The sequence below is a fragment of the Dendrobium catenatum genome, unplaced genomic scaffold (genome assembly GCF_001605985.2).
Source record: "Dendrobium catenatum unplaced genomic scaffold, ASM160598v2 fragScaff_scaffold_231, whole genome shotgun sequence".
NCBI classification, from domain to species: domain Eukaryota; kingdom Viridiplantae; phylum Streptophyta; class Magnoliopsida; order Asparagales; family Orchidaceae; genus Dendrobium; species Dendrobium catenatum.
In genome coordinates, this window is record NW_021318693.1 from 10,923,807 (window position 1) to 10,939,645 (window position 15,839).

At 34.6% G+C, this 15,839-nt stretch overlaps 1 protein-coding gene across 2 annotated transcripts in view; it reads right to left on the reverse strand.

Moving 5' to 3' along the window:
- LOC110111639 (anaphase-promoting complex subunit 1) overlaps window positions 1-15,839 on the reverse strand; it is a 177,681-nt gene that overhangs the window by 64,767 nt on the left and 97,075 nt on the right. For both annotated transcript variants that reach the window (XM_020843595.2, XM_028693179.1), the window contains one exon: window positions 9,128-9,208. In XM_020843595.2, the coding sequence (XP_020699254.1) occupies window positions 9,128-9,208 (81 nt within the window). The remainder of the gene's footprint in view (window positions 1-9,127; window positions 9,209-15,839) is intronic.

Sequence of the window (15,839 nt, forward strand, 5' to 3'; positions counted from 1 at the left end):
TCACCAACACCAACCATGCACGTCTTTATTGACGTGGGGGGTAGGCGGCCTCTTGGTTTTCCCCTTAACGGGGGAGACGCCGGGAGGCTGCCGAAATTTTGTCCGAAATAGGACAAGGACTTGGAGCAATTTGGGACCTGTACTTGATTGAATTCAAAGGACTTGCAAGAACTATAATGAATAAATATCAAGATTTAAACCAAAATAACTTAAGTAAAACGCAAACTCAAGCAATCATGACTTGAACAATTTGGATTTGCAATTAACTCTCAAGGACGCAGGGAACTTGAACACGAACTGGAGACTTGAATTTGAGAGAACTTGAATTCAAATGAATAATGTAGAGAATCAAACTCTAATTCAATAATTGTATGAGCATACTAAAAATATAAATGTTGATCAATAAATTTGATCATGCAATCAAAGATCAGCAAAGGGATGAAAGACCTATGTTGAAGCCTTAGTAAGCATAATTGTTATTTTGCTCACAAGCAACATGAATGTGACAAACAAGGGAAAGTTGGAGTGAGCAAGTTTTGCAAACACTGGCCAATATACCAGACTCCTACGAGCACAACTACAACTCATTCACAAGCAAAAGAAGACTCATGATGTAAAAATCATAAGTTGTGATTCAAAGCATTCAAAGGAACATCCATCGATGAGACCAAAGCAAATTACCATGTTCAATCAATCAAGCTACGAGCAAGGACAATAAAACTTGTAATCATTCATCCTATAACTAAAGCTCAAAGATTTGCAATAGCATTAATCACCAACCCACAAAAATATGCAAGAGGATTATGGCAAGGGCAACGACATGTTCAAAAGAGACATGCAACAAATGAGATATCAATGAATACACGAATTTCCTACAATCAAGAGAGTTGACAAGTGACATGTGATGAATCCAAACACACAAAGCATACAAGAGGCATAAGCAAATACATCAACCCCTTGCAAGCAGAAGGATTTAACATGGAATAAATGCAAAGGCCCCTGAAGAGTGTAGAAATTTATACGACTTGTTATTCGTATACAAAGATTATATACCTGCTATGTGAACAAAATACCTACACACCTACAAGTTATCATAAAAAAAGATGATGAATGTTACAACACTCCTACAATCAAATACTAATCCAAAAGATCTGCAGTGCATACAATCTCTTTACTGACATAGATGTATGTACAACGTGCCATCCCTGTGTAGATACATAAAGACTACAGTAAATGCAGTATACTGTAGTCAACTTCAGTCTCAAGATGAATACATCTACCTCCGGCAGTAGTGGACATATTGTAAAGATCAAATACCACAACAAAATGCATGGAGAACACGACAAGTGTAAGTTCCTACAACCAGAAGACAAGAGATTAGTTAGTGCACTATGATCCTCCTACAAAAATCAACAAATAGTGCACGACAGTCTACCTGTAACAAAGCAGTAAACCACTGATCCAAAAGCTGCTACAACACGCCACCGGATCCGCAACTTTTATGCAAGCGGATAGAAGGCGTCTATAATTATTTCAAAGTACCCCTACACGTGCACTATAAATTGTATACACATAGGTACACTAAAGGGGGAAATATATTCTCAACCCGCATGGGCCCCGGGGAGCGTGTTATTGGTACACACGTGACGTCTAGGGATGCTGCGCGGGTTGACAAGTGAATTCAGGTTCGAAACCAATCCTTCAATACGGGTCAATAGAAGTCGACAGGGTTCGAACCAACAAACAAATATACAGTTGTGGCGACCGTCATATTTATCTTAATACATTCATATTAGGCCTCCAAGGCCTATAATAATGAGAATTCACTATCAAGGGCCTTTGAAACACGATCCTCTGTTGACAGCCCGATAGAGTTGACAAGGTTCAATCAACAAAAGAGAAATGACCCCAAACACCCCAATGATGGACGTGTTGAATGCAGATCTCAACCGGAGGGATTCCCAAATATTTTTTCAAATATCTCCAAAATATCCAAAACCCAAAACTCCACAAAATCCAAAAATCCAAAAAAACCCAAAACTCCACAAAATCCAAAATCCACAAAATCCAAAAACTCCACAAAAATCCCAAAAGTCCAAGAATATTTAAAAAATGAAACTATCCATACCAAAACTTAAAGCAAAATACATTCACCCTCCACAACAGTCTGCCGGGGTGGACAAATTCAAATAAACTTTAGCTCACAAAGAGCCAAATGCCTAGTCGAAAATATCACTAGTATCCATTCTCAAACAATCTTTTACTAGTAAAGACGTGGTACGTGTCCTCTAACCGGCAGTTTCGCCGCCAAATGAAACTGCAGGTAAACGGTTATGACCCGGGGCCCTCTGAACCGAGTGGTTTTGCCGCCAAATGGTACCACAGATAGCGGTTATGGCCAGAGCCAATACGCTCCTTAATGGCGTTAAATCCTTGAGATATGAATCAATAGAATATGATCGATAAGGCACAAAGCCCTCTGTTAGCTAAGGTAGATTTAAATTTGTCCCCTTAGACAAACATTCAACTCAGGTCTACAAGGTCCCCTTGGACGAAGCAACACATGGCTACAGAAGGATCCTTCTGTCAGGTTAGGTCGACTACCTTCTCTGACTAAGTAATTAAAGAAGTTATAATTAATTAAATTAATTTTAATTAGATTAATTATAATTAATTAACATTAATTATAACCATTTAATTAAAATTAATTATAATTAATTATACTAATTATAATTAATTAAAATAATTATAATTAAAATTAATTTAAATTAAAATAACATAATCCCTCTCTCCCTCTACACTCTCTGGTTCAAGGGATTAGGCCGAAGAGCTTGCCAAAGGGAGAAAGTTACCTACACAGCAAGCGGGCTCTTGTCCTGTTTCCGATCAAATGGATAGGGAAAGTCGTCGGGGAAGCCAAGCCGAAGAAGCGCGTGAGAGGGAGGCAGTCACAGCGAGTTCCCGTTGCTTCTCCCGATCAAAATGTTGAACTTCCGGTCCGACTGGAAGGGAAAGTCGTCCAGAGAGCGAAGTCGAACAGCAACGAAATGGCCGAAGAGGCGTGCGAACGGAGGAAAGTTATCTTCACAGCCGTCGGGCTCCTGTTCTTGTTTCCGATCAAAATGTTATAATTTCCGATCCAAACGGAAAGGGGATGCCGTCGAATGAGCCAAGCCGAACAGCACAGAGGAGCCTCCGATCCTTCTCACAGCCAGCGAGCTCCGTTCTCTGCTTCCGACCGAAATGTTGTAACTTTCGTTCTGTCCAGGAGAGAGCAGGGTGAGCGAGAGAGATCGAGTGCGAGAGAGAGCAGCGAGAGAGATGTAAGAGCCCAAATCCTCTCCTTTTCGTTTCTTTTTTAACGCCCAGTGAGGTCGTGCGATGAAACGGGTAGTGTCTTATCTACAAACCCATCTGCCTTCCAAAATTTACCCCGGAACTTATTTAGTTAAAACTCCCTCTCCCAAAGCACAAATTATTAACGCGAGCGGGGAGGCCGGGGCCGAATTTTCGGAGCCCACACTCAATTACTAAAACAGGCAAGTCAACTCAATTACTACAATAAGTATTTCAACCATATATATGATCGATGAATTGCAAAAATTATGATTAATGTATAGGTGTAGAATAAAACCCAAAAAATTGTCTACTGAATAGATTAGAAATAATTTCAAAATTAAACTAACAAGAAATCTTAATGATTGAACAAAGAAAAGAAAAAGCATTCACAGAAAAATACAAAATTCAATTTCCTGAACTTTCTTTCTCAAGTGAAATAAAGAAATTTCAAAAATATTTGTTGATAAGAACAATCATGCCTTTTAAACGTAATAGATAAGAATATTTTTCATTGTAGTTCAATGTGTTCCTTAAAAGCTATAGGTAAAAAGAAAACTGAAAATCATGAATTTAAACAATGGTTTGTTGAACAAAATAGTGATTTATTCATTTAGAAGCCAAATTTGTACTCATATTTTAGTTCAAGATCAAGAATAGGTTCAGCCTCACATATAGAAAAAGAGCATGAAAAATACACATGATACTCTTCTTCTAAGTTTGTGTTAACATCAGATGGAGGGTTACGGATTTCATATCTAACAAGTTTCTCAAAAAGTGCATACTTTACTGTAATTGATGTTTGTGTCTTGTATGTTTAAAGAGCTTTGAACAACATTGATAATCACTAAGGAATATAGCACAAAAAATAGCAAAAGAATACTCATGATATAATCCAAATTTTACAACTCTAAATTAAGCCTCATTTATTGTCTCATCATAAAATGCCTAATTTTTTCGCAAGGGCCATCAAAGAATCTAATTACAATAATTCATGATTTTTTTCAAACGGAGATCTTATATATATATATATATATATATATATATAATATATATGCCAAAGGTTTAGAAGTTTTTTAATTGATTGCCGACAAAGTTACGGTGACATGCTGTACGACTCAAGCTGATAATCAAGTGAGTTGCTAAATGCTACCTAGAATTCAAATTTATTTATTAACTATCTGTTAAATAGATTAATATTAAATAGGTAAGTTTAATGTTAAATGTTTGTTACATTAACATTAGCAATAAATAGACTTTGTAATTAAAGTTAAAAAGCTAAAACTTTTTATTATGAATAGATGCATAGATTGAGTAAATAGCAGTTATAGTTTGGGGCCCACTCTCCTATACTTATCTGCATTGGATCAGTTGTTGTCACGGCATGAGAGAAGAAAAGTGGAGCAAATGAAGTGGAGTTCACGGGATAGGAGCCGCCAATCATTAAAGGAATTCGCAGGAATTCCTGTAGAAAGAGGCGATTATGTTCCTTGTTCGGAGGCATACAGGTGGAGACCGGAGGCCTCCTGTAGCAGAGTTCGGCACAGTGGTTTCGGTACTGTAGCAAGAAGGGATGGAGAGTTGGCTTGGTAGTGATAGCATGTAATTATATTAGGGAAGTTCGGAACTCCCTAGGCAGTATTCCTGCAGTAGTGAAGTGCAACACTTTGAGGAAGGAGTTAGGTCATATTTTCTGTAGCAAGATGTTCAACACATTGATGGAAAGTTCTGACATGGCAATAGGGATTTTCTAGTGCAGGTATTGACTTAACAGTGATCTTATTAGTGAATTGGAATATTAATAAACAGTAATCATGACTTAATTGTGGTTAATATATTTTGTGATAAATTATAGTTTGATATAAGGGTGAAAAATAAATTGGGGACTTAGTGAATAAAGTTTAAGAGAAGAAATTTAAAAAAAGAAGGTAAGAAGTATAGTGAGTGTCGTCATTTTTTTATGTTACCTAAAATTAATAAAGTTTCTAAAAGATGATAACATATTCATATTGTAGGATTATTCATATATTTATGCAGAAATAAAGTTTTGGGTTTGTGTATCAAAGGAAAAAGCTTCGTGGTGTAGGTTTTGAAGAGATCACCTGTCAGGAAGATAAGTTATGTAATTATTTATAATTATAATGATCATGAATAGTTAGTCTATACTTTATGTTTTGAAATTTTATTATAATGAGAAGCATTATGAGAATTTTGTTAGTCATCATGAGAATACATTGGAGTATTCACAAATGTCTATTCATGAGAATAAGAGAGATTGGATAGATGTTCAGGTGTGCTTATTTCAACCTTTTCTTAATTGATAAGTCTATGCAAAGAAGTTTTCTTTTTAACTTAGTAGCTATCAAATTCTTAATACACCTGGTGTATGAGTATAATCATACTTGAAGGACCAGGATTCCGATGAGAGAATCCGATTGCGCTCCATACTATCTTATCAACACCGCTGGCCTTCCGGCCGACCGTCGGATCCACCAGTTGCGGAAGAAGACGCCGAAGAAGACGAACAGAAAAAACGGAAAAAATTTTGAATTCCCAGAGTTTCTCTCACTAAGTTTCTCTCACTATTTATCAAGCTTAGGGATATAAAGTTAAAAGTAAAGATTTGATTATTCTATGATATGATATCTGCAATATCAGGTGGGCAAAAGGGAACCAATTACTAAACTTGTATTATAGGTGGGGCAAAAGGGACCCTAAAAGAAAGGATACTTGCATAGCATGTGAGGCAAAAGGGATCCCTAATGAGGCAAAAGGGACCTCAATGTAATTCAATGACGATAATGTCAGGTTTACCTGGCTCCATTGAATATTGTTATGAATGTATAGCCAAGTCTTTTACATATTTAATTTTGATATTCAGTGTAACTATGAAGAGGTAAAGAATAATGTTAATTAAGATTTATGATGTTGTTATTAATAAATGAGTTTAATGATTTATGACTTCAAGGCTTTGATTTATTCCTATTGTTATATTATAACTGTGATTTAGATTACATAATTTGTTGGGCCTCATAGCTCACCTGTTACTTCTTACTGGCTGTTTTTACAGGAAAAGGAAAAGAGGGGAAAGTTTGATATGCAAGTATTTAAGTTTTATGTCAATGTTTATTTAAATTTTGAAATCTACACTTGAGGTTAGCAAACAGCTTTAATGTTGTATAACTTTGAATCTTGGATTTCCTTAGTGGCTCTGTACTAAGTCTTTGATACAATGAAATTTGGAAACTATTGGATGCTTCCTTTGTTGTACTAAATAATGTTTATATGATCTTTCATATAAATCTAGAATGATGAACATAAATGAGTGGTAAAGAAATGAAAATGTTATGGTTATTATTGTTATACTCTACAGTACAGTTATAGTTATATTGTGGGGTGTTACATATGCTTCTATTTAAAATTAGATTTTATCTCAGCCTCTGGTAATACGATTATCATTCTATTTTTTATTAAAAAAACATGAATTTAAATAAAATGATTATTTATCATAAGAAGGTTGTAAAAGAGTACTTTTTTAGGGCAAGGCCAATAATATAAAAAGCTCAAACTTATTATGTCAATTATGACAAGCCTAATTGATTGTCTGTTCAAAGTTATTGGGCAAAAACAAGAGAATTAAAATGTCATTGAGCATAGAGCCATTGATAATGACTAGACATAACCTCCATTGTCTTCATAAATAATGTGTTGCAAATCTATCTTCAGTCAATATACAAGAGTATCATAAAATCTATCGTGAGGTCTTCCTTATTTGTCCTTTAAACTTAATTATTAGGGGTTTAGAAGTCGTCTATTATTCATGAAAAGTTTGGTAGTTTTATATTTTATTTTAAAGATAATTTATCATATTTAGTAAGATGTATTTCTATGAATAGAGCCAAATCATTTAACTCAAACTGTTGAAATTCAAAATGAGGTGCAACTTTTGATTTAGCATTCCGTCTCCAAACCTTTGGGATTTCCTCTTGTTTTCTCCCTCTAACTCCTCACTATTAAGCAATGTAATCGAGTTAAACCAACTCATGACTTAGATGCCAAGCTCAATAAATAAGGGGTCAAACTTGGGTTAGTCCCCATCTTGACATGTCAACTCGTAAGTGAGGTCATTTAAACAAAAATTAATATAAAATAGGCTAAAAATTATTAGAATTAAATAGTTTAAGCCTTAAGTTATAAAAATTAAAAACTCCCTCTTTTCCTTATCTCAATTAATTTCTTATTATTTCTTATACAATTTATCATTTATTTCTATCATTTTATTACAAAAACAATTTAAATTGAAAATAATTTCTCCCTTCCGTAATAAATGAGCAAACTCATGAGCCACGTCAAACTCATTAAATTACTCAAAATCTACTAGTTAATTAAGCTAAAGATTAAGTTGGGACTAACTCAAGCTCATTTGAACTCATTTACACCAATACCTACCTACCTTCCTGTGAGGCGCTCATGCGTCTAATTTTATCCTTTTTTTCTCCTCATCTCTCATTTCTTCCTCTATAGTACACAAGATTCTTCTTCCAAAATATCAAAATAAAAAATATACCACAATTGTTGATTTTGTCACCCCATTCAACTTCAATTTTAGCATCAAAACCAAATGATTTACCAAAAGTTGTACCACTAGAGAACCAATCATTGTCTACCAACACGAGGACCACACCAATCTCAAATATCACTTCCAACATATTGATGCCATCAAACGGGGGAGAAGTCCACTAGCTATTTGGTGCGAAGAAAAATAGTCTTGCACCATATTGCTTCTTCAACCTCAGCAATACCTCAATGGTCTTCTTATTAATCCTCTTATCTTGTCCAGAATCATGTCTTCCCTAAGCTTTGCTCTCCCACAAGAGTATTTTTGTGGTTGAGGGAAACATTAAAGATGACTTTCTACTACACATGCTCTTCGACCTTGCCTCCTTCACGCATATCCTGTACCCTCTTGACGTAGGCTAACACTAACCCTGTGATTAAGAGTCTTGGGATATCCAACCTTATCTCAAACCAAGAAGTCACAACCACCTATGTCTACAAACTCACCACTCCTTGCATCATGCACAAAATGCTCTTTCGTGTTTACCTACTACAAACAAACAACAGTCAATTGCGATCACTCACATCCACTTAAGTCATGCACATATCACAACCATTTGTCATTTTGTCACTAACACTATCACTCATGTACATCACTAGTGTTCACTTAGGAAAAAAATCAGCCTAAATTAAGCACAAATCATTCAACGAGAAAATCAACCAATATATGTGGTCCATACGAAAGCTCAGTAGATTATGACAGAAATGGAGGTAAACATAGTGTCACATGAGATTGACTAAGAATGTCCTAAAGCAATCATTCATTTTGACAAAGGAACCTTTATAAAGCAGTTAAAGGTCAAAATGATCAAGATCAGCCTTCCCATATCGCTCAAATGACAACACAAAAAGAACGATACAATGTTATCACTTAGCCTTCTTAATGTTACCGCATTCTTTTTTGTGCCTATCCATATCATCTAAAAAAAATTCAGATATAGTATCTCGAATAGATAGTTAAATCGTACTTTCCAATAAAGCATTTTCATTCATCTATATCTATTGTTCATAAATCAATGTCCCTATTCATTTGCCTTAAATATTAAAGTGCAACCTATAAAAGTAAAACTTACTAGTTAGTACTCCATCATTGTAATTGTGTGGACATAACTTCCATTATAGAGGCATAATATGATTACAAAAATGAATAAAACAATTAAGAGGATACTTTTACCTTTGATATTGCAGGATCCATTGTTCCTCTATAGGATGCTGAGAGGCCGAGCAATAGCCCACAAGTAGTAATGTCATGTTCCTGTGACAATCATTCAGTCAACAGTGAAAACATTTACAGTCAGAATTGAAAGGTACCATTAATCACTGCAAGAACTGAAAAGATTAAAGAAATATCCAAAAAAACAGAATGAAATAAAAGGAGTTAGACAATCAATATCAGTCGATTTTCAAATACATCAAAAATGAACTAGAGGTTGCTTTTCAAATACACCAATAAATTACATTGCATTTGAAATAGAGCCTATCAAACACCAGAATTTATAAGTGCATGCATTTGATTTACATGATACCAGTAATCCATCAAACCAAACTCCTATGAGAGTGGTGTTAGACAATCAATATCCTTGGAGATTTATGAAGTTAAATGAAACGCCAAGAATCTTCCTCAAGATATTTACCCTTCTCCTTTTTTTATGTCACCCACCACACCCATCCCTTCCTTCTTACTGCATTCACTATACTTTGTATTCTTCCCACCACCAGTCATCTAATTTCTCCTTCACTGTTGCCCCTCAAAATCACAACTCTCCCAAGCAAAATTCCATCATTTTGTTATCATATCAGATTTGGAGAATTGAAGAACAATGAGATGCAAAACCTAATAGAATGAGTTATATCAAATCCATTCAACAAATTTTCTCCCCTCTGCGCATTTAATGGAAAAGACTCCACACAGATGTTCATCACTTCTACTACCATTTTCTTAACTTGTTCCCGAAATTACTGCAATTTCATCTTCTTCCCCTTAAAGTTCCTTGAAAGGTGCTCTGTAAATATTGCTTTGTGAACAGAACTTCAGAGCTGCATTCTACATATGGCCCACTCCCTGCTACATGAATCAACCACCACCAGCAACTCCAAAGGAAAAAATTTGTCCTCTTAACCTACTGGCAATTCAGAAACCTTGTTGTTCACCTAAGGTCATGGCATCAGCCCTAAGGAGCTCACTTCTGCTCTTCCAAAGAAGTATTAATTCCCCTTGAAAAAGGTCATATTTATGTTGTTTGGCAAATCTAGCATCTCATGCGGACATTATCTGTCATGACCCGGCTAGATGCCCAAATTAACGAGATGGTAACATATTGTTGGACGGGTTTAAAATTTTGATTGCTAAAACTCTTTCCCATATACTAAAAGAGCCACTAAAATTTCAAATGTATTTAGATAAAAAGCTATAAATACCTTTCTCTCAAAGTACTGTGCCTAAAATACACGTTCTATCCTCTTCCACTAATTTAAAGTATTTGGATTATACTTCAAAACGTTTGCAATTATAGAGTGCATCACCACTTCGTGAGCACATTATGCTTCTAAATTACATTAATTCAAAGCCTTTGGAACACTACGCATGTTTGTTGTAAACTATAACTTTATTTAAACTTTAAATTTAAAAATGGCCATAAATGATATTATATGCATTTATAAGATAATTATATCATGTCATAAATTTTTCTGTAATTAATATAATCGTCGTAGGAGACACTGTCTAAATAAAACCAATGAAAATACTTTCAATTCAATTTCCTTTTCCATTTTCTATTCCAAAGCATTTTCCACTTCATGTGCGTGGATACATTGCATCCTCAATTAGTACGATATGAGAGTGTGTTCCATCATTCAACATGCACATGCAAGCAAATTATGAAGTCATTTCAATCATATAGCATTAATTAATTTTATATGAAAATGTGAAACACACATGCTAATTATTGTTTATGTTAATATGAATAATCATTAAATATGAGAAAATAAAATAGTATTTAACTTGCAACAATAATTAAATAAGTGTAGTAGTATCCTTCTATGCATTAAATTTAGAAGAAAGCAAAATCATTACAATAATTTAAATACATGAGTACTCAACTCTAATCTTGGTATTGTGATACTCTACTTTTGCTCCTAACACCAACGTTAATAGAATCAACATCTATACGAAGACCTTAGTGTAAAAATTTTAAATGATAAATTTACTATTAATTTATATAACTTAATATTTAAAAGATTCCTTTTAGAATTAGTTTATTACTTTCAAATATATGCTCTTTCTTTATCTCTCTATAAATTTATTAGTATAAATATTCATTATATATATATATATATATATATATATATAATTAATTTAATTTATAATTATTTAATGATTAGTTGAGATATTATAATATAAACCTTTAAGAAATAATTATAATTTATAATTTAAATAGTTTAAATTTCAAAATTCTCTATACTCAAAATAAATTATATCCTTTCTAATTTTTAAATGTATATCCCTAAAATTCTTGTTAAATATTTCAAATATTTTATTACTTATAATGATCGTAATTATAAATTTATGAATTATGAAATGAGAATCTCATACTATCATAAAATTTATTCTCTTCGTGTCTACACATACTCTTATAGTCTCTCATCATAATAACTTTTAATTTTAAATATATACTTCATTCATACTTTAATTTGAACTTTAAAATATTTTGATTTTAAATTGTATTAAAATTTCAAAATTAACATATATTACAATCCTAATTTAAAATTTTATAATTAAATAACTCACCTTCCCTAAATCCTTCCAATTAGTCTGCCAACCCCTAGCCTTGTCTAAGCATGTCATCCCTCTCTCATTCGATCCCACTCATGCGAGCCCCACTCGGCCTCTACACTTTTCTTTTCCACCTCACTCCTCTCACTCGGCACTCATGCGCTCTTATAGAGTTTGATCATCTCCTCGTTTCATCTCCTCCTATACCTAGCGAGATAAACGACTCTTCCTTCTCCTATGTGTTCCACTTCCCCGTCTAAGAATAAGGGTAGTTCGTCTTCTTAAACTCCAAACTACGGATCTCCACTTCAAATCCAAGCGACCGAAAGGTCCTTCGTCTGCCTCACGACTCAAAATTGACACAGTAGGTTGGTTGCAACGAACCCTTCGCCTCCTTTGTCTTCCCACACGCCTTCTTCGACTCCACCTGATGGAGTCAACCACGACACCAAGGGACAAAATGAGTTTCTTCATCCCCTTTACTCCTTTAGACTTGTCTCCCATTATTAGCCATTAAAATTATAGCATTGATCATGAAAAGTAAAATGTGAAATTAAAAAAATGCATTAGCAAGTTCATGAAATGATTTTCAAAAGAAATGCTCAATATTAGAAGCAAGCTAAAAAATCTCGGACTCCATCTTCTTTAAAGGAAGGTGACTATATTTGGATTCATCTACTTAAGGAGTGTTTTCCCACTAAACATTTTGCTAATCTTAAACCAAAAGCTGATTGATCTTCTGAAGTAATTAAGCATATAGGAAAGAATGTCTATAAAATTGAATTATCGAGAGATATGAACATTTTAGCCACCATCAATGTAAGAGATCATTAGCAAGGCAAGGGATTTTTGAACTTTTCCAATAAATCAATTTTAATTCAAGTTGAAAGAATTAAAGGATCTGATGAGAAGGAATTCCTAAGTAAAAAAAAAAATGCTATTTGAAGTTATTTGAGCATAATTGAATTGATGAACTCAGAAAACATTACAAATTGATGAAATCGTTATTATAGGCTATTTACCAAAGGTCAAGACTCAGAAAAAAAAAAATAAGGAAGTCTGTCGCAAGCGGATCCAATTATTGCTGTGAGATACTCAACTTTTAATATAAAGGTTAAATTATTCCTAAGAACAAAGTTTGTTCATTTTATTATTTATATGACCTATTGTAGAAATTTCTTTGTAATGAGAATGTTAAAATGTCCAAGAGCATTAAAAAACTTAATACATATTATACATTTATGCATGTCATATGATCATAAATTTATATGATTTTAAGTTAAACCTCATTAATTTCAGGATTAAGATTGTTAGTCAAATAAGATGTTCAAATGAGTATTGTTACATATATCATATTATATCATCAATGATTATGAAATGAATAATCAATACTCATGTCAAGTGTCCAAGAATGAGAAAGATTAAAATATCAAGAATGAAATTCAAAGGATCATATGAAATGCCATATCATTTGAATTAGGTGAACTAAATTTGATGACATGCACAGAAAGAGATGATTCATAATACTAGATAGTGGTTGGTACAGACCTTACAAAAAAATGAATGAAAAAGAATTCCTGAATTTTGATGCAAAGGAATTGGTCAACCACTTTTACTCAGAGATCATCTTGAGATTGAAAAGTTGGTTAGTCCAACCATTATCAAAGCAACAAAATGAAACTTCTGACCCTTGATACTAGAGAGTTGGGTAGCTAAACATTTATCAAGGAGCGAAGCTACAAAAGGGTCAAAGCATATAAAATAAAAAATAAAAAGGCATATGAAATGAGGAAATGATTATGTATTTTGCTCCATACATCAATTATTTTATTGGATGTATGAATTCATAAATTTTAAGAGAGATATATTATGATAATAAAAATTAAAGATATTTGGTATGTACAAACTTATTTTGGAATTTATATTAGAAGCTCTTGTGGGCTCCAAAAATTCGGCCCCAGCCTCCGCCCGACTGTTTTTGCTTTTTCTTTTCGGCGAGGGGAGTTTTAACGGAATAAGTGTCGGGTAAATTTTGGGAAGGCAGATGGGTTTGTAGATAAGACACTACCCAGAGATTTATCCCTCATTTTATGATGACTTTATGATCTGAGTTCTAGTTTCCTATAGGCTCAAGCCCCTATAGTTAATTACCCCTCCCGATAACGAGAGAGAACATTCGATTAAGGCTAGTTGTCAATCTGATATGTAGAGATACACAATATATGCCATATAGTAGTAGCATGGGTTTAGGTTTGAAAAATTGGAAGGGTTTGAATGTTGGAATTGGGTTTGAGTTTGGGCATTTGGAAAGGTTTGATATTTAAAATGGAAAATTTCACCATCTTACACTTAAAGCGGATGGTGGGGAAATGGATGATGGACCCGATCAAGATCCCATGGTTCTGTCGTCCTGGGCCATCGTGGTCCCTGGTCTACTTAGTCAAAGGAGGTAGCCGACCCAACCTGATAGAAGGATCCTTGTCGGCAGCCATGGGTTGATTCGTCCAAGGGGACCATATAGACCTGGGGTGAATGTTTGTCTAAGGGACAAATTTGAATCCACCTTAGCTAACAGAGAGCTTTGTACCCTATCGATCATATCCTATTGATTCATATCTCAAGGATTTGATGCCGCTAAGGTAAGTATTGGCTCTGGCCATAACCGCTATTTCGTAGTGCCATTTGGCGGCAAAATCACACGGTTCAGAGGGCCCTGGGTCATAATCGTTTATCCTGTAATGCCATTTGGCGGCAAAATCGCCGGTTAGATGACACGTACAACATCCTTATTTGTAGGAGATTGTTTGAGAATGGATCCTAATGATAATTTCGATTAGGTATTAGCTCTATGTGAGCTGAAATAAATTTTAATTTGTCCACCTCGGCAAACTGTTGCGGAGGATGGATGAATTTTGTTTTAAGTGTTGATGGATTTATTTCAGTTTTAAATATTTTGGGTTTTGGGATTTTGGAATTTTAGGAGTTCTGGATTTTGATGCACATTTGAGTGGCATTTAAAAATATTTATGAACCCCTTCGATTGAGATAAACATTCAACACGGTCATATTGGAGTGTTTGGGGGCATTTCCATTTAAAAATATTTGTATTTTATGAATGAACCTTGTCGACTATATCGAGCTGTAGACAAAGGATCGGGTTTCATAGGCTTTATGGTTGTGTTAATGAATTTTTTTTTTTATTATAGGCCTTGAAGGCCTAATATGAATGTATTAAAAGAAACACACCGGTCGCCACAACTGGAAATTTGTTTGAAGGTTCAAACCCTGTCGACTCTTATTGACCAGCGTAAAAGGAATGGGTTCGAACTTGAATTAACTTATTGACCCCCGTAACATCCCTAAACGTCACGTGTATACCAATAACACACTCGTCGGGGCCCATGCAGGTGTTTGAGAGCATTTTATAATTGTTTGTTGAACCTTGTTGACTCCGATCGACCCGTATAAGAGGATCGGGTTTCATAGGCTTTGTGCCTTTATTAGTGAATTCATATTGTTATAGGCCTTGAAAGCCTAATATGAATATATTAAAACAAATACACTGGTCACCACAACCGTGTATTTTTTTGAAGGTTCGAACCCTATCGACTCCTTATTAACCCGCGCGGCATCCCTAGACGTCACGTGTGTACCGATAACACGCTCGTCGGGATCCATGCGGGTTTTGCGATTGCATTTATCTCTTGTGTACCTATGTGTATACAAACTATGGAGCACGTGTAATGGTACTTTGAAATATTTTAGTTGTGCAGGTAATTGTCATTTGAATACACAACATTTCATTTGAGAGCTCATACACGCCTTCTGTCTGCTAATACGAGTGCTACGGATCCGGTGGCGTGGCGTTTTAGATTGTAAACACCTTCTGTCTGCTTGTATAAGTGTTGCAGATCCGATGACGTGGCGTTGTAGATTGTAGACGCATTTCATCTGCTTGTATAGATATTGTGGATTCGATAGCGTAGCGTTGTCACCTGAATCTCATGAGATATTTCATTGTTTTGATGGACACTTTCTTTTCTCATTCACCGAGAAATTCTTCTGGACTTTGAAATCAGTGACAGATGATTTGAAAAGAACTCCTTTCAGGATC